Source organism: Myxine glutinosa, chromosome 4 (genome assembly GCF_964187855.1).
Source record: "Myxine glutinosa chromosome 4, kmMyxGlut1.1, whole genome shotgun sequence".
Classification (NCBI taxonomy): domain Eukaryota; kingdom Metazoa; phylum Chordata; class Myxini; order Myxiniformes; family Myxinidae; genus Myxine; species Myxine glutinosa.
Window position 1 is genome coordinate 153,012,889 of NC_136264.1, and position 22,841 is coordinate 153,035,729.

Genomic DNA, 22,841 nt, shown 5'->3' on the forward strand with positions numbered 1-22,841 from the left:
CCACTACCAAAATGTGCTACAAGTTGTTGAGCACAACCGCAAGGAGAACCGAATCTTCGAAAGCGAGCAGCTCAAGACTAAACTGTCAGAAATATCCATGAAAACTACAGTATCTTTGTTTTGTTTCTATTTTCATGTTCATCCATAGTCAGATGTACTCGTATTAAGATGATAAATGCTAAGATTGTGTATATATGATTCTACTGTAATCAAAATTATATCATTCTGGTATCTATAATACATATGATTATACCAATAAAATCATGATTTTGACTATTTGTGTATAAGTGAATTATATCCCTATACTATCCCTATGATGATTATATATTGCTACAGGGCACAATAATACCTTTCCAAAGAGCTATTGTATGTAGCAATCGGTCAATCCTTTCATTTTTATTTATGGGCCTCAAAACAGCTGCGTGTCAAATTTCTGACTCTGATACAACCGACTCAAAATCTAATTTGCTGAGGTGGACCCAGAAGATGATATCAAAACCTTACCAAATTTTGCATAGGAACTTTATTTTATGACTGGAACAAAATAAAATTGGGGACAGATTGTTTTCTTGAGATAGGGGCGTTTGATGCACCCTACTGCACACCAAGGGATCTACCAAGCAGAATTGTCTTGTCTTTTCATTTTGCTGTTGCCCTACCTGTGGGAAATTATAGTTTTGGTGGTATGTGTGTAAATATTTATGCATGTGTTCCTTACTGCCACGTGCTCTCCTCTATCTCCTTTCTTTTACTTCACTCTTTTCCGACTCTGCTCTATTCCTTTCTTATATTCACAAATGTGATTCTCTTCTAACACCCAACAGCTTCCTGGGTTTCTTTTTAACAAGCAAGGAATAAAACCAACACCTGTCATACTCTTATCTTTATTTTTCCCCACGTGTTCTATAATGCCGCTCCTACTCCCTCGACTCTGCAGTCTGCACCATCTTTACAATAGGACCTACTCAGTCTGTTTCTTTTCCAACATGCATCTCCCTAAATAGCAAGCACTCATTACTAGACCTTATCACATCAAACCTTTTCACAAACTTGTCCTACTTGTCCTGCTTCTCCTCAGCTCCGCTAGGCACTTTGCCTCTGGTGGAGGTTATGTTGGAGGGTGGACGGAGGTTATGTCTTCACCTGTCTGTTTGTCTGCAAGCAGGATATCTCATACGGTTGTGGACGGACTCAGATGAAACTTGGTGTACAGGTTGGGTGTGTAACAAAAAAAGAATCGAATCCATTTTGGTGACGATCTGGATCTGGATCCGATATATTTTTTAAAGTGATTTTTCACCATTGAGTGATAGAGATAAAAAGCCATTTAGCAGGATATCTCAAAAAGTTGTGGACAGATTCTGACTAAACGTGGTGAACAGATTGGATGTGTGACAAGGAGGAATCCATTCAATTTTGGTGAAGATTCAAATCCGGAACCGGATACGAGAATTTTTAAAGTGATTCTTCACCATTGAGAGATGGCGCCCAATATGATTTATAACATGCTATTTCAAAAGGTTGTAGATGGATTCTGACGAAACATGTTGGACAGATTGGATGTGTGACAAGGAAGAATTGACACAATATTTGGTGAATATTCAAATCCGTATTCCGATATGAGAATTTTTGAAGTGATTATTCACCATTGACAGATGGGGCCCAAAAGGATTTATAGCATGATATTTCAAAAAGTTGTGAACGAGTTTTGACAAAACTTGGTGGATGAGTTGGTTAGGTGACAAGAACAAATTTTGGTTGAGGTCCATATCCAGATCCGGCATATCAGAGGGATACGAAACATAATCTGTTCAGCCTAGTGGAGGTATGCTCTCGACCTAGTGTCATTTTAGTTTCACCATCTGTTGGTACAATTGTGCACCTCTTTGGCATTGACTGTAAAACTCCCAACACACAGATGTGGATGTTAATTTATTAAAGCTGTTTTAAAATCTACTCTTCAGTTAATAAAAAAGCATCTTCACATCAGCTCCAAACATTTTGGGAGCTAGTGAGGTATGTTTGTGATAAACATACACTGTGCCCCTCCTAAAGGATGCAGTCATGCTAAACACAACTTTAGAAAAAGCAGGGTTCTTGAACTCTGTCTTCACTCAAAAACCAAAGTCCCAAATCTATCTCTTCCTGTACCAACCCTTACTCGCATTATCGAATGTTCCCTTCAGCATGCAAACTTCGCCCCCACCATAGTGGAAAAGGTGCTTACCCAGCTCGACACCTCTTTTGCAACCAGTCTTGACAATGTAATTGCTTTAAATCCTCAGGACCTGGTTTTGCGGTTGGGAATATAACTGTCCTCCTAACAATGCTAGAGTAAGACAATAGATCATGCAGACACTTGGTCACAAATAAATCCTGCAGCAATGCCTGTAATGGGACACAATTTGTTTTGTCCTTACTATACACAGTTATGGGGTCTTACAATCTACCATTCCGAAAACAAGTTCGGCCCAAGCAGATGACATTAAGCATTATGCTGTACTGATGATTATGCTTTACTGAGCTCTATTGAGGGCAAAACACGTCTGCTATTTTCTCTGCACGTGGCATTTTTAACCATTGTCTTTAAGGCTCCATTCATGCTGCGAGACGCCCCCTAGTGGTCGCTGTATAGCATAACGTGATATGATGACGTTGCAGTGTTGCTGTAGGTTCGAGAACAGATTACCATAATTGTATGTGTGTTTGTGTGCATGTGTGTGTGCAAACATCTTAATTTCATGTCTGACTTTATTCTGTAAACTGTACTCACATGTTGTCAAGCATCATCCTTGATCGTTTTTCTTTTCTGTGCCCATTTTGTAAAGGAGTGCTGAGGTCAATGGTTGCACAGTGATGTTCAGTGGGATGGGTACTCTTACTTTTACCAGGGGTCACTTCAGCCTGAAGTGAAGAGATAACGAAAAAATGACTTTTGAAAAATTAAAAGACAATGTTATTAAATATACAAAGAGTGAAGTCGATGGTGCGCCATTGCAAATTCACACGCTTCCCACCTAAAGCATGGTTGAAAGTTGGCAAAATGTTCGACCAGGAATGACCCAATATCAAATTTTAAGTTACACAAAGTTTAATTGATAAAATGTTCTAAAATGTGCCAATAAATGCTTTTTTTTTTTATATTTGACCTTTTGACCCTGCACCAGGGGCGGAGCCAAAAATGACATTGCTCTTGCACCTTCTTGCTACGTGGTGATTATAACTACCACGTTTGGTGAATTTCTGCCTAGGAGGAGATAGTGTGACGGACAGACAGACGGAGGACAAGCAGACAGCTGATTACAATTTCCCCCCGTTTTTAGCCCACGTGGAACAACAAAAATGCTCAGGTGAGGTATTAGCATCGTGCGGTGTCCGTCAGTCAGTACGTATGTAAATACTCGGATTTTCCTCTGCAAAACTACACACACAATTTCAATGAAACTTGACCACAACCTTCATCACCCATTGTGTACCAAAGTTTGTTCACGATATTTAAAAAAACATTGAGGTATAAGGGGGTTAATCGAGGAACAAAGTGGGTCCAGGATTGACTCCGCAAAATAGGTATTTGCTTTCTTCTCCGAAACTACACACCCAATTTCGATGAAACTTTACCAACGATTTTCATCACCTGTGATCTACTAAAGTTTGTTCACAGCATTTTTTAAAAATCAGGGTCTAGTGGGGGTCAATGGGGGATTTTTCCCCCAAAATAGATATTTGCTTTCTACTTTAAAACTACACACACAATATTGATGAAACTCGACCACACCTTCAACACCCATGATGTACTAAAGTTTGTTCACGGCATTAAAATATATATATCAAAATCAGGGTCTGAGGGCTCCATGGGGGATTTGACCCCCAAAATAGGTATTTGCTTCATCTCCGAAACTACACACACAATTTTGATGAGACTTGACAACAACCTTCATCACCCGTGATGCTAACACGAATAGTCCTATTTTCACCAACTTTATAGAACTTCTGAGAACAAAGGCTTCTTGATGCCTTGCAAATCCCATCAAAACTTTGCATATCAAGTAGGTCAATTTAAAGTTCAAAGGTCATTACAATTCTGGGATCGCTATTTTTGACTTCTTCTCAAAAAGTATTCACCTGGCCAATTTAGATGTAATTTGGTAGGAATAATCTCTGCATTGTGCTTTCACAAGTTTGTTCAAACCATCGGCTAATTTACATATTTTGTGGGTCATCCACGCCTACCAGTGGTTCCCAGGTACTACCAGGTGAGCCCAGGGGCACTGCCCCTATTTCTTTTTCAAACAGCGTGGGGATAATTGGAAAATGGTTTGTCTACATGCCAATCAGCATTAAATCCAGTGTACGAAAATGCAAAGGTCAGTCAATGAGTAATAACACTAAAATATCAAAGTGAATAAGTGATGATGAAAATTTAGCATGGAAACTGCTACTGTGGCTTTCCTGCTCGACTCATTTGTAATACGGTACATACTCCTTACGGTACATTAGTGTTCAGTTAGATCATCGTTTCCTCCAATTAATGAAACAAAAACATCCAAGTCCTTACCATGCTGCCATTTTGTCTCCCACAACCGTTTGGAATAGGCACATTTTTCAGTGTTGATGCAGTTCCTTTCACATTGCCCTGCTCTCGTTCCGGTCTTTTTAATGGTGCTTCAAATTTCCTGGACGTCAAAGGTTCGGCCTTTAAAGGTTGATGCACACTCGATTCTCTCCTTTCCGCCTCAGCTTTGTGAGGCTTGGAATAGGGTTTTGGCTGAAGATAGGAAGATGATGAAGTGGTTTTCCTCCATTTATCCTTTTCACCGGCCAGCTTTGATGAATTACTGCAGAAATATCGTTGTGTAATATTCAACATAACTGGCAGTTTCCTTAAGTTGGACTTATTCTCATTCAAAAAGATTCTCCTTTGAAACAGCATTGAGGAAAAAAGAAAGCGTGATGTGAAAATAAAAATTCTACAAACGAGATACAATGAATCGAGAAAGTCACCAACGTTTTATCAACTTTCCAATTAAGAACTATGTGTAATAAAAAAAACTTTTAAAAAATACATATACTTACATGTTCAAAAGTAACCAAAAAGTGACATATCTGGAACTATTGTGAGTATCTTCGTTCATGGAACGTTTTGAACAGCCCTTGATGCTCTATCCTGAATCTACACCAATATACATTTTAAAATTACTAACTGGCTTGTAGTTTAATGGTGATTGGTAGCATGTGGTAGGACTATTACAAACTATTTTAAAAAATACACAAAAAGTACAAACTATAAAAATACACACAAAAAAAAAAAGTACAAACAAAAAAAAATACACAAAAAGTACAAACTATGAAAATACACAAAAAGTACAAACTATAAAAATACACAAACAGTACAAACTATTTTTTAAAATACACAAAAGTACAAGCAATTTAAAAAATACACAAAAAGTACAAACTATAAAAATATATACAAAAGTACAAACTATAAAAAAAATACACAAAAAGTAAAAACTATAAAAAAAAACACACAAAAGGTACAAACTATAAAAAAAATACACAAAAAGTACAAACTATTTTAAAAAAATACACAAAAAGTACAAACTATTAAAAAATACACACAAAAAGTACAAACTATAAAAATACACAAACAGTACAAACTATTTTTAAAAATACACAAAAGTACAAGCAATTTAAAAAATACACAAAAAGTACAAACTATAAAAATATACACAAAAGTACAAACTATAAAAAAAATACACAAAAAGTAAAAACTATTAAAAAAAACACACAAAAGGTACAAACAATAAAAAAAATACACAAAAAGTACAAACTATTTTAAAAAAATACACAAAAAGTACAAACTATTAAAAAATACACACAAAAAGTACAAACTATAAAAAACATGAACTCGCAGAAGTATCAAAAAATAATGCTGTGGTAAATTTAAAAAACGATTTGTCACTAAAAAGGATTTGAAATGAGAATGATCTGTCATTAAAAAGGTTAATTATTTTAATTATTAAAGTATTATGTTCTCACGTGAAATCACGCAACCAGGGGAGAGAAGTCTTATCTTAGACTTCCGCTTCCGGTCCGGTCTGAAGAGGACGCAGGCGTCACATGCTCGCCGCTTCTTCGACTGGGCCACTGTCTGTGGCTTGCTTTTTTGGTGGTCGTGCGGATTTTTTGGCCATTGAGTCTGCCCTCCGCATAGTCCCGGCTCTGCTCCCTGCTTCGCCTACCCGGCTCCTTCGCCTGCTCGCTGTTTCCTCGGGCACGCTCTCGTGGGTTGTGTCCTTCGCAGCGGTGTGGCGGTGGTTTTTCCGCCGTGATCTTGATTTGTCGCGGCGGCGGTTGATTGCCGCTGCATTTCCCGCTTTGCCGTGATCAACCTTGGCCTCGTGATCGTCTCTTTGCTCCTGTCTGCCCTCCGCCTGGTCCCGACTCTGCTCCTGGCTTCACCTACCTGGCTCCTTCGTCTCCTTGGGCCTGCTCCCGTGCGTTGGGACCATTGTTTCGCCTCCTCAACCTTGGCCTCGTGCTCGCCTCTCCGCTCCTGCCTGGCATGGCTCTGCGGTACTCCGCCGCAAGGCTCCTTCTGCTCAATACCCGCTCCACCCCATCATGCATCTCTGCCATCAAATCAAATGGACTCCTCCGACGACCCAGGTACATTCACCGTGGCTCCGGTCGTAAGTTTGTATATGTACAATCAGGTCACTCCATCCCCGTCCTCTGGTCGGCTCAGCGCACTCCCATTCATCGTCCCAGCGCACCTAGTCACGGAAACGCACAAAATCGCACCTCCTGCCTGCGAACCCTGGCTAAATCACCTGAATTCATCCCCGCTGTTCAAAACAACATCAAGCTCACCCTGTTCAACACCCGGTCCCTCAACAACAAATGCCTCATCCTCAACGACTACATCCTGGATAACAAACTGGACTTTCTCTGTCTCACCGAAACCTGGCAACAACCACTGGACTACTACACGCTCAACCTCACCACACCCAATGGATATTCCTACGTCAATAAACCACGCTCGGAGGGCCGAGATGGTGGAATTGCCGTTATCCACCGTCAAGACATCAGGACCAGCCTCATCCCCATCGCCTCATCCTCATCCTTTGAACACCTGGCTTTTAAACTCTCTGGTCGCACGTAGTCAGTCATGGCTGTCGTATACCGCCCTCCCAAACCACACCCATTATTCCTGTCTGACTTCTCCTACTTTCTGACCCAGCTATGTTCCCTCTCCCCCTCAATCCTCCCCCTTGGTGATTTCAATATCCACATGGACTCCACTGACTCCACAATGACCACTGACTTCACTGATTTACTCACTTGCTTTAACCTCACTCAACATGTCAACTTTCCTACGCATATCCGTGGTCACATTTTGGACCTTGTCTGCTCCACTGGATTAATTTTGCACCATCTCTCTGGCTCCGACCTCACCCTCTCTGACCACTTAGCCATCACTATGACCATCAACATCCCCACCCCAACACCAAGACATTATCGCACTATCAACTTCCGTAAGCTAAACGCTCTTTCACCTACCTCATTCTCATCCACCCTCTCTGAAAAAATGTCCATTTCTCCCTTCATTGACCTCCACACCCCTTCCGACCTCACTGACTACTACAACCACACTCTCTCCTCCTGCCTTGACCAGCTTGCGCCTGTAAAAACCAAAACAGTTTCTTTCACCCATTCTGCTCCCTGGTTTACCCCTGAACTCCGCCTGATGAAAACTCGTGCTCGCCAACTTGAAAGACTCCGCAATAAAACAGGTCTCACAGTTCACTCCCAAGCCTACAAGGACCACCTACAACACTACAAAGATGCCCTCTCCCACGCCCGCTCCGCCTACTACTCTCAAATTATCCACTCTGGCTCCGGAAACCCAAAAGCACTCTTCTCGACAATAAACAAACTCCTCCGCCCCCTGGACACCACCACCCAGTCATTCACAGTAGACAACTGCATCTCCTTCCTTTCTTTCTTCCAACGCAAAATTGACAACATCTACAACAGCTTGACCACCGCCGCACCCGCTCCCCCTCCAACCACCTGCCCCCCCTTATCCTGCCTTCCCCTGTCTCAATTCTCCCCAGTCTCCCCTACTGACCTCTCTGAACTCCTCATAGGAATGAAAACTGCCACCTGCACTCTTGACCCCATCCCCTCCAGCTTTGTCAAGGCCTCCCTTCCTGCTCTCTCTCCACTTATCATTGCAACAATAAACTCCTCCGTCTACAGGCATCGCCCCACCATCCCTCAAAATTGCTGCTGTTACCCCCATTCTAAAAAAACCTGGTCTAAACCCTGACACCCTAAACAACTTCAGACCCATCTCCAACCTACCCTTTCTGTCGAAAGTTTTGGAACGCGCTGTAGCCACTCAACTCCAACATCACCTCTCTGCCAATAACCTGCATGAAACATTCCAATCCGGATTCCGCTCCAACCACAGTACTGAAACTGCTCTCCTCAAAATCACCAACGACCTTCTCCTCTCCTCTGACGCTGGCAACCTCAACATTCTCGTCCTTCTCGACCTCAGCGCTGCCTTTGACACCATCGATCACACCATCCTCCTCACCCGACTTGAATCCACCTTTAACGTCACCGGCACTGCCCTCTCTTGGATTAAATCATACCTCTCTGACAGACGCCAGTTCATCTCCATCAATAACTGCAAATCCCCCACTGCTCCCCTCCCCCAAGGTGTCCCCCAAGGTTCAGTTCTTGGCCCCCTCCTCTTCATCCTTTACCTGTCCCCCCTCGGTCACTTAATCCGCTGTCATGGTCTCCAATTCCACTGCTTTGCCGATGACATCCAGCTTTTCATCTCCACCAAGTCTGTCTCCACCGACACCCACTCTATCCTGACAAACTGCATCTCTGAAATAAAATCCTGGCTTCAAATCAACTTCCTCAAACTTAACTGTGATAAATCTGAAATAATCATCATTGGCCCAAAAACGCTCACAAAATCCACCCATAACTTTGCCCTCAACATCGACGGTATCCCAGTATCCACCTCCCCTCTCATCCGGAATCTTGGCGTCATCTTTGACCAAACCCTCTCCTTCGACAAATACACTAAACAGATCACAAAGACAGCCTTCTTTCACCTGAAAAACATCGCCCGTCTCCGCTCATCCCTCTCCTCCACGGCTGCAGAAACCCTCATCCACGCCTTCATCACCTCCCGTCTGGACTACTGCAATAGCCTCCTCTATGGTTCACCCTCAACAATCACCAATAAACTCCAATACATTCAGAACTCCGCTGCCCGTCTACTCACCCATTCCCGGACCCGTGACCACATCACCCCCGTCCTTTACAAGCTTCACTGGCTCCCCATCTCCCAGAGAATCCAGTACAAAATATCCTCCTCTTGACCTACAAAGCCCTCCATAACCTGGCCCCATCCTACCTGGCTGACCTCCTCTCCAGACACATTCCCACCCGCAATCTCCGCTCTGCTGGTACTAACCTCCTGACCCCCCCCATCCGGACCAAATTCAGATCCTGGGGGGACAGGGCCTTCTCCATCGCTGCTCCCACCCTCTGGAACTCACTACCTCACACCATCAGAGACTCCTCCTCACTCACCACATTCAAAACATCACTCAAGACCCACCTGTTCAGCACTGCATTCAACATTCAACCCACAGCATTTAACCCCTGACTATCACTTCTCCTTCTCCCTCCTTTTGCTTTAAATATTTCCCTATTGATTCTTGTCTTTTTGCAATTGTTGTTTTCATGTTTTGTTATGCATTATGTTTTGCACTCTGTCAAAGCGCCTTTGGGCTTCATGAAAAGCGCTATACAAAATAAATGAATTATTATTATTATTATTATCTGTCTGCCGTGGATATAATTGCGAGTTTGGATTTGAGGCGGTGTATAAACCCATTTTTGGTCAAACTCGCTATGTTGGTCTAGAGTTAGATGGCCCACACACACAATAAACATGTGAAATTAAAAATGTTTGTCACTAAAAAGGTTAATCTCTTTAAATATGTCTTATTTTGTCATGTGAAATAATCCAACCAGGAGAGAGAGGTCTGTCTGACGTGGATTATTGGGAATTTGGATTTGAGGCGGTGTATAAACCAATTTTCGGTAATTCTCGCTGGGCTGGGCTGCAGAGTTAGATGGCCCACACACAATAAATATGTGAAATTAAAAATGTTTGTCACTAAAAAGTTTTTTTTTTTAAATATTTCTTATTTTGTCATGTGAAATCATCCAAGCATGGTGTCAGTCAGACATGCAAAGGAATGGCAGGAAAAAAGGAACGTACATACGTTTAAAATTGGCTAAACCACGAAGAAACTAGAACAACACTCGGTAGAGAGCATACCTCCGCTAGGAGGAACAGTTTACGTACCCAGATGGAAAATGTCTCGATGAAAAATACCCAGATTACCCAAAAGTCCCCGATGACCCAAAAGACTCCAGAGTCCAGCAGGCAGGTTTGCTACAAGGTGGTGAAGACCAATGAAATTTGGTCTAATAGACCAACGGATCCCATATTCATTAGAAAGGGGTGAAATTGTTGTAATGGAAACCGTTGACACATCAAAATAGCTATATCGATCGTTCTGATTTTTGGTGAACCAATTCAGTTTCCCAATATGCAAATCCTGTTGAAATTTCAAGTCAATCATATGGAAATTGACGATTTTAGAAATTCGACATTGAGGTCCAAACTATTGACCTTGAAACGCTTGAGAAAATGGCTGACCGGGAGTGATCGAACAACCTCTGACTTTAAAGCACTGGTCGAGTAGAATGTAGCGACAGTATCAACAATGACTGTGCCAAGTCAGGAAACATGACCTGTGACCCTCACCTTTTGACCTCAAAAGCAATAGGCTTCTAGCTTTTCACTAGCTCTATAAGTTGGTTAAGTTTCATGAAGATCTGTGTGGAATTGCTACTTGCAGGTGACTGATACAGACAGACAAACAAACATACCCAAGAAACGAATATACTTGCGAATCCTCAATTTTGCAAAGAATAATAAAATAAAAGGGAAAATCAAATAATAATTGATGTAATATTAAACAGGTAATAAAAAGCAAATGCGTATTATTTTTTAATTAACACCAAAGGGGAAGGGCCGAGCACTAAAATCAATAGGGGCCCCCCAGGTATAAAAAAACAAAAAAAACAAAAACAAAGAAAGAAGTAAATGGAATTGGTTGTTGAATAAAAATAATAATGATGTGTTACATGGCATAGACGGTAAAGTACATTTTCATGATTATCTTTTTGAACTCCTTTGCAGAAATATGACCCAAGGATTGGTTGAAGAAGTTAGAGGAAGGTACAATTAATGAAATTTGAATAACGAGCAAATTGTTTTTCAGATTCGAAGAAGAGCAGTGGAACAACATGAACATCCTCAAAGGTAGAGGTGTAAAGAAATGTTTATAATTGCATTTCAATGGCTAGTATACCTTTGCTATGTGGCTGTGGCAATACTGCTGGCCATTTACAATACTTTAAAGCATTACGCTTTTTGTCAGAGTATGAAATGAAAGTGAGTTCAAGATGTACCTCTTTCTGTCTGAAATGGAAATGTGGCTTGGTGAGCAGGCCGGTTGGGAAAGTGAGATTTTCTGCTTTTCAGTATCAACATTCCATCGAGATTTCTTCCTGTGTTCTTGTCTGTCTCTCACATTCTGGAACAGGCAAGGAAATAAAGAATATTGAGGAAGAGTCAAAAGTATCTGGGGAGAAGTTGTTGGCAGCCAAATCAAAAGGAAAATGTATATAAAAACATTATTGAAGCTGTAATAATAATGCTCCACTTGACGAATTTCAGATCATAGTTAAGTACCACCACCTGCATAGCGCAGGGCAACATGATCTTGCCAAAAAAAATCAGTTCATTCCAGAAATCATAGACAAGTTATGTACATTCTTAAATAGTGGAACTGGTTTGCAGCAAAAAGCCAATCCAATGAGAAGTCAAATGCCCATAAATAAATCTACCATATAAAACACAGGTGTGTGTGTGTGTGTGTGTGTGTGTGTGTGTGTGTGTGTGTGTGTGTGTGTGTGTGTGTGTGTGTGTGTGTGTGTGTGTGTGTGTGTGTGTGTGATGATTGACATTTCTTTTGGTGAGGCTTCTCCAGCTGATTTGTCATTATCTCTTGGTGGAAAATCCACTATACTGTTTCTCATATATTTATATGTTTCTTCTCTGTTGATGTGATTTTAATGTGTTTGTTATATTTTATGTTTGTTCAATACAAAATGAAAGGTGAAGCAGGGCAGCCCCCAGCTGAACTAGCCTCCCTGGGGACTAACCCTCCTCAGAGGATTTGTGTTCCTCGACAAGGTAATGCTGTCGTTAACTCGGATATCCAGGCTGTAGGAGGTGGCCATTCTGGGTTAGCCAATGGGGAACACTTGTCCGAAGTCAAAGTGCGTAAATGTGGGATTTGCAATTGCAACACTTGTCTTATATTTACCACAAACAATATAATTAATTGTACAGTAACGGCTAGATGTTACAAGTTAAAAGAAACTAAAGATTGTAAAACCACACACATGTGGTTTGCAATTGCACACATGTAAAACCTCAAATATACAGACTTGGCATTTAATATGGAATTTTTTTTTTCTTGACTTGGGTTTACTTTCTTAACTCAGTATATCAATCTGGTGAGTTTCTTTTACACTTTGGTGATTCATTTGTTAAAAGAACCATGTCACTGATTGTCTGTCGCAGCAAGAAGTCACCAACAGGATTATATCACAGGTGGCGTGGCAAAATGTACGGACAGGTGCATTTGATGATTGGCTTCACAGTCGGGTATACAAGGGTTGTTGCGTTCTGTATTAGTGGAAAACAACTGCTGCACGTCTCCAAAAGTTATTGCCGCTTCCTCTGGAGATGGTCCGTCAACTCGACAATGCTGTTTGCCATGGAGTGGTGGCTTTACGAAATTACGGCATGAAACAGCGTGCTATTGCTCGGCAGTATGGCATCACTCAAGGTCAGGTGTCAAAGATCCTGAAACGAAATGCTCAGAGGGGTGTCCCTACTCCAATACCGAGGCCAGGACGTCCCCGAAGAACCACAAGGAGGGATGATCGCCAGCTGCACCGGTTAGTCCGCAATGGCCGTACCAAGTCAGCTAATCGGCTTAGGGCTGAGTGGCAGCAACTGACAAATGTGCCTGTATCTAGAAGGCTAGTCAACCAACGACTGGTTCAAGCAGGCTATCGTGCCAGGCATCCCCTGAGAAAGCCATGCCTGACCAGACAACACCACCAGCGCCGATTGCAGTGGGCCAGAGAGCACCGTCAATGGCAGCCAGGACACTGGAATCACGTGATCTTCAGTGACGAGTCTAGATTTCTGGTCTATCGTCAAGATGGTCGCGTCCGAGTGTGCAGACAAGTGCATGAAGCCTACAACAAAGATTGTATAGTGCCAAGAGTCCAAGCTGGAGGTGGTGGGGTGACCGTTTGGGCTGCTTTTCATGCACGGGGCAAAACTTACCTGGTTGTTCTGAATGGAAACCTGAACCAGTTCAAGCACAGGGCCATTCTGGAAGAAACATTACTTCCATTTGCTCATGCAGCCTTTCGGGGAAACTTTATCTTCCAAGATGACAATGCACGGCCTCATTGTGCTCGCGTGATCCAACACTTTCTTGCTGACCGTGGTGTAGAGCATATGGAGTGGCCTGCCATGTCCCCGGATATGAATTCGATAGAGACCTTGTGGGCAGACTTAACGCGTCAAATCGACCACTTGGACCAGCAGCCGACCTCTGTGCGTGAATTGCAGCAGGCTATTGTCACTGCATGGCAAGCGATTCCTTTCCAAACCTTGGCAAATCTCCTGAACAGCATGCCTCAACGTGTACGTGCTCTCCTGAATGCTCGTGGGGGTTACACGAAGTCTGAACTGTAATTTTACTGTCCGTAATCCCAGTCGTAATTTAACTTTTGTTTTTGTTAAAATATTTTTTGGCTAATGTGCAAAATAGAGATACTTCTGGAAAACGTACAGAAGTTTAACACAGTGCTGTCCATGAATTGAGTTCGATATCAGTTTACATCACTTTCAAGGATCAATTTATTTGTTTCGAAATGTCAAAGATGGTTTCTGTTTCTTTCAAAGGTCACATTAACAAAATCTAGAATAATTTCAACATAATTCCAATGAACTTTTGGTTCTAAGACATCTTGAAAAGTAAGTTCACCCCCACAAAAAATATATTCCATATTAAATGCCAAGTCTGTAGTTTACCTATTGACCTGTAGCAAATGTGCGATGCAATATGTTGGTGATGTTGCATTGATGGGTTGACTGACTGCCTGGACGCAACTGAGGTTGTGGATCTACTGATGTACCATCTATTGATGTGGATCCATGATCGAGGTTGTGGATCCGCCGTTTGGAGAGGTCCTGGGCTCAAAGGATTGAAACCTCGAGGAAGAACGGTGCCCAGCTGATGATCCATGCAGTCGGGAAACTAGTCAATTGCTTACAGGTTAAGGTTCTTGCTTCAGGTGGAGAAACTATGTTTGAGGTTTACAATTTAAATAAAGTTGAATATGGGAGGTTGTAAAATTAACATCATTTACAACAATCCTTTAAATTATTTAAGTTTAGGAACAACCGATACTGTACAATTAATTGTGTGTGTGTGTGTGTGTGTGTGTGTGTGTGTGTGTGTGTGTGTGTGTGTGTGTGTGTGTCCCCTTCATAAGGGTAGGTTTTAAAGGCTTTGAATAGCGGATTTGAGTGCTGTTTTAATGGGCAATCTTTGAACATGACTGTGTCCACTGGTTAAAATACCTAAAACTCCGAGGACACAAAATATCCCAAGGACCCAGAAGACCCAAAAGACCCCGAGGTTCCAAAAGACCCAAACAACCCCAAGGACACAAACGACAGAGGACCCAAAATATCCCAAAGACTGAGAAAACCCCAAGGACTCTGAAGACCCAAAATACCCCGAAGCCCCAAAAGACCTAAAAGACCCTGAAGACCCAATGGGCCCCAAACACCCAACATACCCCAAAAACCCTGAAGACCCTTAAAGACCCAAAATACACCAAAAGACCCCAAAGACCCAAAATAACCCAGACCCAAAAATACCCAGAAGACCCTTAAATACCCCGAAGACTCAAAATATCCCAAAGACCCTTAAATACCCCCCAAAAAACACGAAGACTGAAAGGGTTGAATAGACCCAGAGACCGAAAAGACCCCAAAGACCCAAACTACCTCAATGACCAAAAAGACACGGAAGACCCAAAATACCCCAAAGACCCTTAAAGACCCCAAATACCCTAAAGAACCAAACAATCCAAAAGAACGAAAAATCCCTGAAATCACTTAAAGACCCTGAGGACCCAGTAGAGCCCAAAGAGCAAAATTACACCGAAAACCCTTACATACCCCAAAGACCCTCATATACCCTAAAGACCCTTAAATAGCCCAAATATCCAGAGGACCGAAAAGACGTGAGGACCCCAAAGATCCAGAGGATCTAAAAGACTCAAATGACCCAAAAGACGCTGAGGGACCAGAAGACCCAAACGACACAAAAGACCCTGAAGATGCTGAAGACCCACATGACACAAAAGACCCCGAAGACCCAAATGACCCAGAGAACACAAAAGACAACAAGGACCCAAAATATCCTGAGGACGCAAAAGACCCTGACCACCCAAATGACCTAGAGGACACAAAAGACCCTGAGGACTCCAAAGACCCAAAAGAAGAGTAATTATGTCTCTTACATTGGAATTATAGATGGTGGCTTGCAAACTGAGCCTCAAGCTCGGTGTACAGAAGCGGTTTTTAAAATCACAATAAATACAAGGCACAGGGAGGTGAAATTCGCTTGGCACAGGGAGGTGAAATTCGCTGCACGTGATGTGCAAAGTGCTGAGTAAACCGAGTGATCATTTACGTCTGTAGGATGTCTAACAAATGAAGAAGAAACAAGAACATCTGACACTATGCCCAGGCTTCAAAATAAACTGCACCATCAAATAAACTGTTCCAACCTGTCATTTTGACAGGCTTTTTACTATATATATATATATATATATATATATATATATATATATATATATATATATATATATATATATATATATATATATATATATATATATATATATATATATATATATATATATATATATATATACTGTATATATATATATATATATATATATATATATATATATATATAGACAGTCACGTGAAAAAGTAAGTACACCCCATGTAAAGTTTTGACTTTTCAACATATTTCAACATACAGCTATTTGATCTTCATTTCAACAATATTGATAGATAAAGGTGATATAATATAACAAATATCATGAAACATTTACATTTTGTCGTCCATTGTATAATTTAAATGAGCATAAATACAAATTTCGCATGTGCAAAAAGTAAGTACACCCCTACATTTATCACTACTTCAAATACCTAAAATTAGAATCAGGTGCACCAGCTCAGGTGCAAATGATTAGAACATCGTTAGAGAGGATCTTGGAGGAACCTGTCTTATTTAAACCTCAGACATTTCGTTTGGTTTGCTCTTTGTTGTTGAAGTGTGCGGCGTCACCATGCCTCGATCAAACGAGCTCTCTGAGGCCTTCAGAAAGAAGGTTATAGATGCCTACGAGGCTGGGAAGGGATTTAAAAAGATCTCCAAACAATTTGAAATCAATCATTCGACTGTCCGGAAGATCATCTACAAGTGGAGAAGATTCCAAACAACTGCCAACTTGTTCAGGCCAGGCCGCCCCATCAAGTTCAGCCCGAGAGCAGATCGCAAGATGCTGAAAGAGGTCTCTAAGAACCCCAGAATGTCATCACGGGACCTACAGGTAGCTCTTGCCACTGTTGATGTCAAAGTTCACGAGTCTACCATTAGAAAGAGGCTGCACAAATTTGATCTACATGGGAGGTGTGCCAGGAGGAAACCTTTGCTGTCCAGAAAGACCATCAGGGCAAGACTAAAGTTTGCCAATGAACACCGAGGCAAAGACCAGCACTTCTGGAACAATGTGCTCTGGACAGATGAGTCAAAGGTAGAGCTATTTGGCCACAGTACTAGAAGACATGTTTGGAAAAACCAAAGACAGCATTTGACCACAAGAACCTGATACCAACTGTAAAGCATGGTGGTGGAAATATTTTAGTTTGGGGCAGCTTTGCTGCATCAGGGCCTGGGCATCTCACCATCATAGAATCCATTATGAATTCTTCATTGTATCAGAGGGTGCTTGAGGATAATGTGAGGCCATCTGTCGGAAAGTTGAAGCTCAACCGAAGGTGGACCGTGCAAATGGCATTGACCCCAAACATACCAGTAAATCCACCAAGGAATGGCTAAAGAAGAAAGAAATGGAGGGTTCTGGAATGGCCAAGTCAAAGCCCGGATCTAAATCCCATCGAGATGTTGTGGGAGGATTTGAAACGAGCTGTGCATGCAAGAAACCCCTCAAACATCGCACAGCTGAAAGAATTCTGCATGGAGGAGTGGGCAAAAATTTCTCCCAGTCGATGTCAGAGACTGGTAGAAAGTTATAAGAAACGCCTACTTGAGGTTGTTTCTGCCAAAGGGGGCAATACCACCTATTAGAGCCAAGGGTGTACTTACTTTTTCCACATGCGAAATTTGCATTTATGTTAATTTAAATTACACAATGGACTACAAAATGTAAATGTTTCATGATATTTGTTATATTATATCACCTTATCTGTCAATATTGTTGAAATGAAGATCAAATAGCTGTATGTTGAAATATGTTGAAAAAGTCAAAACTTTACATGGGGTGTACTTACTTTTTCACATGACTGTGTGTGTGTGTGTGTGTGTGTGTGTGTGTGTGTGTGTGTGTGTGTGTGTGTGTGTGTGTGTGTGTGTGTGTGTATATATATGTATATATATATACATATATATATATTGTTGTGGATATGAGGATTGTGTTTTTTTTATTGTGTTGTATTGTATAGTAAATTGTTGAAAATATCACGCTCTGTAAAATGTAATGATTCCTTGTAAATACCTCCGTTATGTAAAAAGGTCAAAGGGCGTCCCATAATTAGTCCATAAAGCATACACGTCAGCCAATCATAGATTTCCCCCTGGTTGATAGTTATATCTTTATTATGTGTATTAGGGTAAGGCCTTGTCTTCCATTAAGATGACACTCCATTGCACTGCATTAAATAAGAGTAGATCCCCTTCCTTTCACATTCCCCTTTCATCATTGCCAAGCCTCGATTGCCAATTACATCCCCTCCAAAACCACCATTGAACATGTGCTCGGGTCGGGGAAGAAGGGCATACCCGCCCGTCGTCATCAAGGGCGGAGCCCGAGGGTCGCGCGACCAACCAGGGCCGAGGTGAGCACACCGAGGGGCGTGTCCTGAGGGCCGGCGGCTTGATCGCCGGAGGCGCTATAAAAGCGCACGCGCAAGGTACTGAGAGAGATCACCCAAGGAAGCTTTGTACACAGCAACGGCTGATCAAGTGGACCGATGTTTGTTCCTGAGCTGGTGTTTTTCCGAACAGAGTCCGAGGCTGGCATGTGAGCAAGAGAACATTGAGATCATCATCCAGGGAAGCACAAAGCTTGCTATTCGTCGCCTTGCTCGCCAAAGTTGGACCAAGCAAGAGAGTTGGGCAAGAAGCAAGCACGTGGTTCAGTTGTGTGGTTGGACCAGACGAGTCCTGGCAAAGCACGCGACGTCCAGGAGCAACAGCCACAGCAGCTTCAGATACAGCAGCTTGGGGCCTGGACGGCAGTTTTGAGCGGGGCCGCGAAGGAACGGCGGCTGTTAAACGCGCCGATCGTGCTGCAGTACCATTGGACCTTCCTCTCCCTCCAGCAATCCACCTCCTGCCTTTCCATCCTTTTGTGTATGTGAGTTTGTTCTGTTTGTTTTGTCCCTGGGTATTTAATTAAGCTCGTATAAGCTAGTGTTGCACTGTCTCTCTAAAATCTTCTGTATATTATTTTATTATCTTTCCTTCTTCCTTGGTTACTTTGAGCATGTAAATAATAGGAATAAATTTAGTAGTATTGCCAACCTTTTTGTCTTCTTCTTCTTCTTCACATCCGTGTCGCCTTTGTCTTTTCCATATTGAATATCTGTGGCGCGAATTTGGCCAACGTTCGGGAATCGGGTTAGTCGGGGTAACTGTTAGGGCCGCGGGGCCTCCGCTCGGCAAAACCAACATCTTATCCGCGGTCCGTAACAATTGGTGTCTGGGATTGAGATACGAGGCCCGAACCAAATTTTAAAAACATCTAGAAAAAAAAATATGGTCAAATTTGGAGCGGCCAAAATTTGGTTTGTTTAAAAAAAAAAAACCCGAACTTTGAAATCGCGCCATGGATAGTCAAGGCGATCGGATGCAGGTGGGTGAGCTGGAAGAGAGGTTAGGGGTAACTCAGGACCGGAGGGAAGAAATGGTGGAGGAGAACAATGAGGAGGTGGTTGAGGAGGTTTCAGGCGTGCAAAATGGCACCTTTGCGCACGTGATTACAGCGGCACCAAATTTAGCCGCACCCGTGGTCACAGCAGCCGAGCCCGAGATACCAGGGTACATGCGATTTTTTATGGACCAATTAATGGCAAAAATAGACGAATGTGGGGAGATCATGGATCGCAGGATGGGCGAGAGGGTCCCAGGGGTGCACGAGGAGGTAACGCGGGTCGAGAAGCGCTGGTTGAGCGAGGCGGAGAAAAGCGCGGGTAAAATGACGGAGAAAGAGATCGCGACCCGGGGTATGGAGCAGCCGGCGACCGCTGAGGTAGAAAAGGGTGTTTTATTAAAGCCAGCGGTCGTCGAGGGGAATAAAGAAAAAGCAGTAGTGGGTATAATTAAAATTGAAGAGACGACGGAGGTAGCCCAGGAATCGGAGGAAGGAATGGAAACTGTACAAAGTCCGTGCTCACATCACGAAGCTGTGCTCATTAATCCTTATAAAGATTTGCAGGTGTTGGTGCAGGGAGGAAGAAGAACCCGAAGGTGAGACGGGCTGCATGTGGTGCCGGGAGATTTTGTAAAAGGGGGTTTGGCGCGAAGAGAATAGTCGCGCGATTGGGGTCAATATGGCACCCGGGCGTTGGTGAAGGGTCCGGTGTGAGTGGAAACACCACGCGTGTGGAAAAAAAGTGTGCGTCAAGGGGTGAGCGTGTTACGAAGCGCGAGTGTGAAACCGAGTGCGAGCGAGAATGCACGTCGGGGTGTACGGAGTGTGACACAGGGAGTGAGAGCAATACGGAGTGTACGTGCGAGGGTGAGTGTGACACGGAGAGTAAGGTGGTGGTGGAACGTGTGCGAGGAAGCACACCTGAGTTGGTCGTGGCGCGGGTGCGAGGGAGCACATCGGAGCGCGGTAGTGGGTGGATGCAAGGGTGCACGCCCATGGTGAGTGGTACGGAGTACGTACCAAGGGAGAGTGCGCAAGACGGTGCGCGAGGTGTGTTAAGGGAGTGTGCGAACGGCGAGTGTGCGCGAGAGGTGTGGTGCGTAACAGGGAGTGCGTTGGTGGAATGGACGGACGGCGTTGGAACGCCGGGTTTTGTGAGTGTCAAAAGGGTCGCATGTGCGTGTGGGCATGCGAGTAAAGCATCGACGTTGGACGGGGTAGCGTTTAGGGCGACGGATAGCCGATGCGAGCACTCGGGGCGCGGTGCGCTTTGTTGGATGCCAGGCCCGGCGCGGATCAATGCTGCGTCGCTTCTCTTCGAAGCGTCATTGCCGATTCGGGCTTGGCCCCGCCCCGCACGGTCGAGTCCGGGCCTTGTCGGGCGAGGCGACTGGTCCGGTTCAAGGGCGAGTGGGAGGAAGCGGAACGGTGCCCCCTCGCGGGGACGGGGTTCCGACCGGGCGAGCCTCAGCCATCGGGCCCGGGACCGCAAGGTACCAAGCCGCGATGATGCGTGGAACCTCGGCCCGAGCATGCCTCCTCCCCAGAGTCGTGAATGCCGGACAGATCCAACTACAGGCGACCAAACCACCCGAATTCATTGCTCGGCTTTGCGAAGCCGAGTTTTAATGATGTGATGACGCACCGAGGCTCAGATGAAGCGGATTGTGATGATGATGATGAGGATAGTGTTTTGGCCCCGAAATTAGGAAAACAAAATTTGAGGATTGGCAATGAGGATTGGCAGAGTGAGGATTGGCAGACGATTGGCAGATGATTGGCAAATTTTTGATTTGTTGCATTTGGACGAGCAAAATTGGTAGTGAGAGATACCCGATGTGGAGGGATGGCAGCTCTGTCATCCCTCACAGAGGGGGCAAAGGAGCACTAGGTTTATGGGGTTTATGGCAGTGTAAGCTCGCCGAGGGAGGGTTTGGATAATGTGTAGGGATCTAGAGAAGATGACCTTAGGTAACGGTAAGATTAGGTAGTGACAATGATACCTGTAGTGGGGATGCAGGTAGATTAGTTTGGATGATAATGACGTGGTATGTGCTTAGTTTAAAGGGAAGACGGGGAGCACTAAGTTAGCAGGGCAACAGGTAGATTAGATGATGCCGTGTGTGAGGAACAGGTGTGATTGCACAGGTGTGCAACTGAACAGGTGTATGGAGCAGTGTATGAGGGAGTGATGGTGATGTGTGTTGTGTTGACCAAATGGTCCAGGAAGGAAGGAGGGTGCAGGTGGCACCAGGTGTGATTGCACAGGTGTGCAACAGGTGTGTGGAATACATGGTGTGTGGAATATATGGAGTATTGGAATGGATGGTCGTGGAGTGAGTATGGTAGAAACTGTGGAGTGGAGTGGATGGTGCGAAGGTGTGAATGGGGGAAGGATGGACCCCCATCACGAATACCCGGGGAGGGTAGTGTAAGTGTTAGGTAGAGGGTATAGGTAAATTGTGGTTGGATATTGGCATCTGTGGTGCGGGTGAAAGAATGGTATTTGGATGGGTGCATTAGTGTTGTGGAAATGGCTGGGCGTGTAGCCTGTTAGTGTGTGTAGTTGGTTTGGGCACACCACCACTGTGAGGATGTCGGCCAGGTGAGGCCGCAGGTGGGCTCTGGGAGCCGGTAGAGTTGTTGTGGATGGGGCCCAAGGATCCGGAGGACGGACCCGGGTAGCCCAGTGCCAGAGGGCACCGAGGGGTGACAGAGCCAGGAGGGGCCTTCCCCAGTTAGATAGGTTAGGTAAGGAGCAGGTAAGCTCGGAGGCAACTACAGTGGTGGAGGTGTGCAGGTGGGTAGACCTGCTGGGAGAGCTACACCACCCAGCCCGGAAATTGTGCAAGGGCACCGGGAGATGAATCGGGGGAGTGAGACCCCAAATTGAGAAGCACCACAGTTTGGTCAATGGGAATTGGTTTTTAGAACCCATAGTGTAAGATGGCCAATGGATTGGCAGGGAAAGACCCCGGGTAGTGTAAAGTGTGTTAAAGTCATTTAGAGGATAGTTAGGATTGAAGTCTCCTCGCACCATCTGCATCCACTCACCTGGGATGACGTACCTCCACACCATGCCATGTTTTACTATTTTGATGCAAATGTTTGGATTGTGAGACGCATCATGACGTGGGTGTGACATTGTGCTTTGTTATTCAATCTCTCCCTCCTTATGAGGATTGATGATGAATTGGGTGATGGCAAATTTTGGCTAGAGGCATTGTGAAGACGAATTTGGTGTCAGGGAAATATGGGGAAGACGTGACAGTAGTGACGAATTTGTAAATGTGTAGATTTTGTAAATATGGGGTAAGGGCAAGGGTAGTGTGGGGGGCGGGGGGGGGGGTGATGTACGGTAGGGACGAGCTTTCTCA

The 22,841-nt window shown here is 43.8% G+C and overlaps 1 protein-coding gene across 1 annotated transcript in view; it reads right to left on the bottom strand.

Annotated features, from left to right (window-relative positions):
* LOC137425426 (AF4/FMR2 family member 3) overlaps positions 1-22,841 on the bottom strand; it is a 232,478-nt gene that overhangs the window by 33,191 nt on the left and 176,446 nt on the right. Inside the window, exons 14-16 of the mRNA XM_078776641.1 lie at positions 11,584-11,708; positions 4,556-4,835; positions 2,774-2,904 (exon numbers count right to left, since the gene is read on the bottom strand). Of these exons, the coding sequence (XP_078632767.1) occupies positions 2,774-2,904; positions 4,556-4,835; positions 11,584-11,708 (536 nt within the window). The remainder of the gene's footprint in view (positions 1-2,773; positions 2,905-4,555; positions 4,836-11,583; positions 11,709-22,841) is intronic.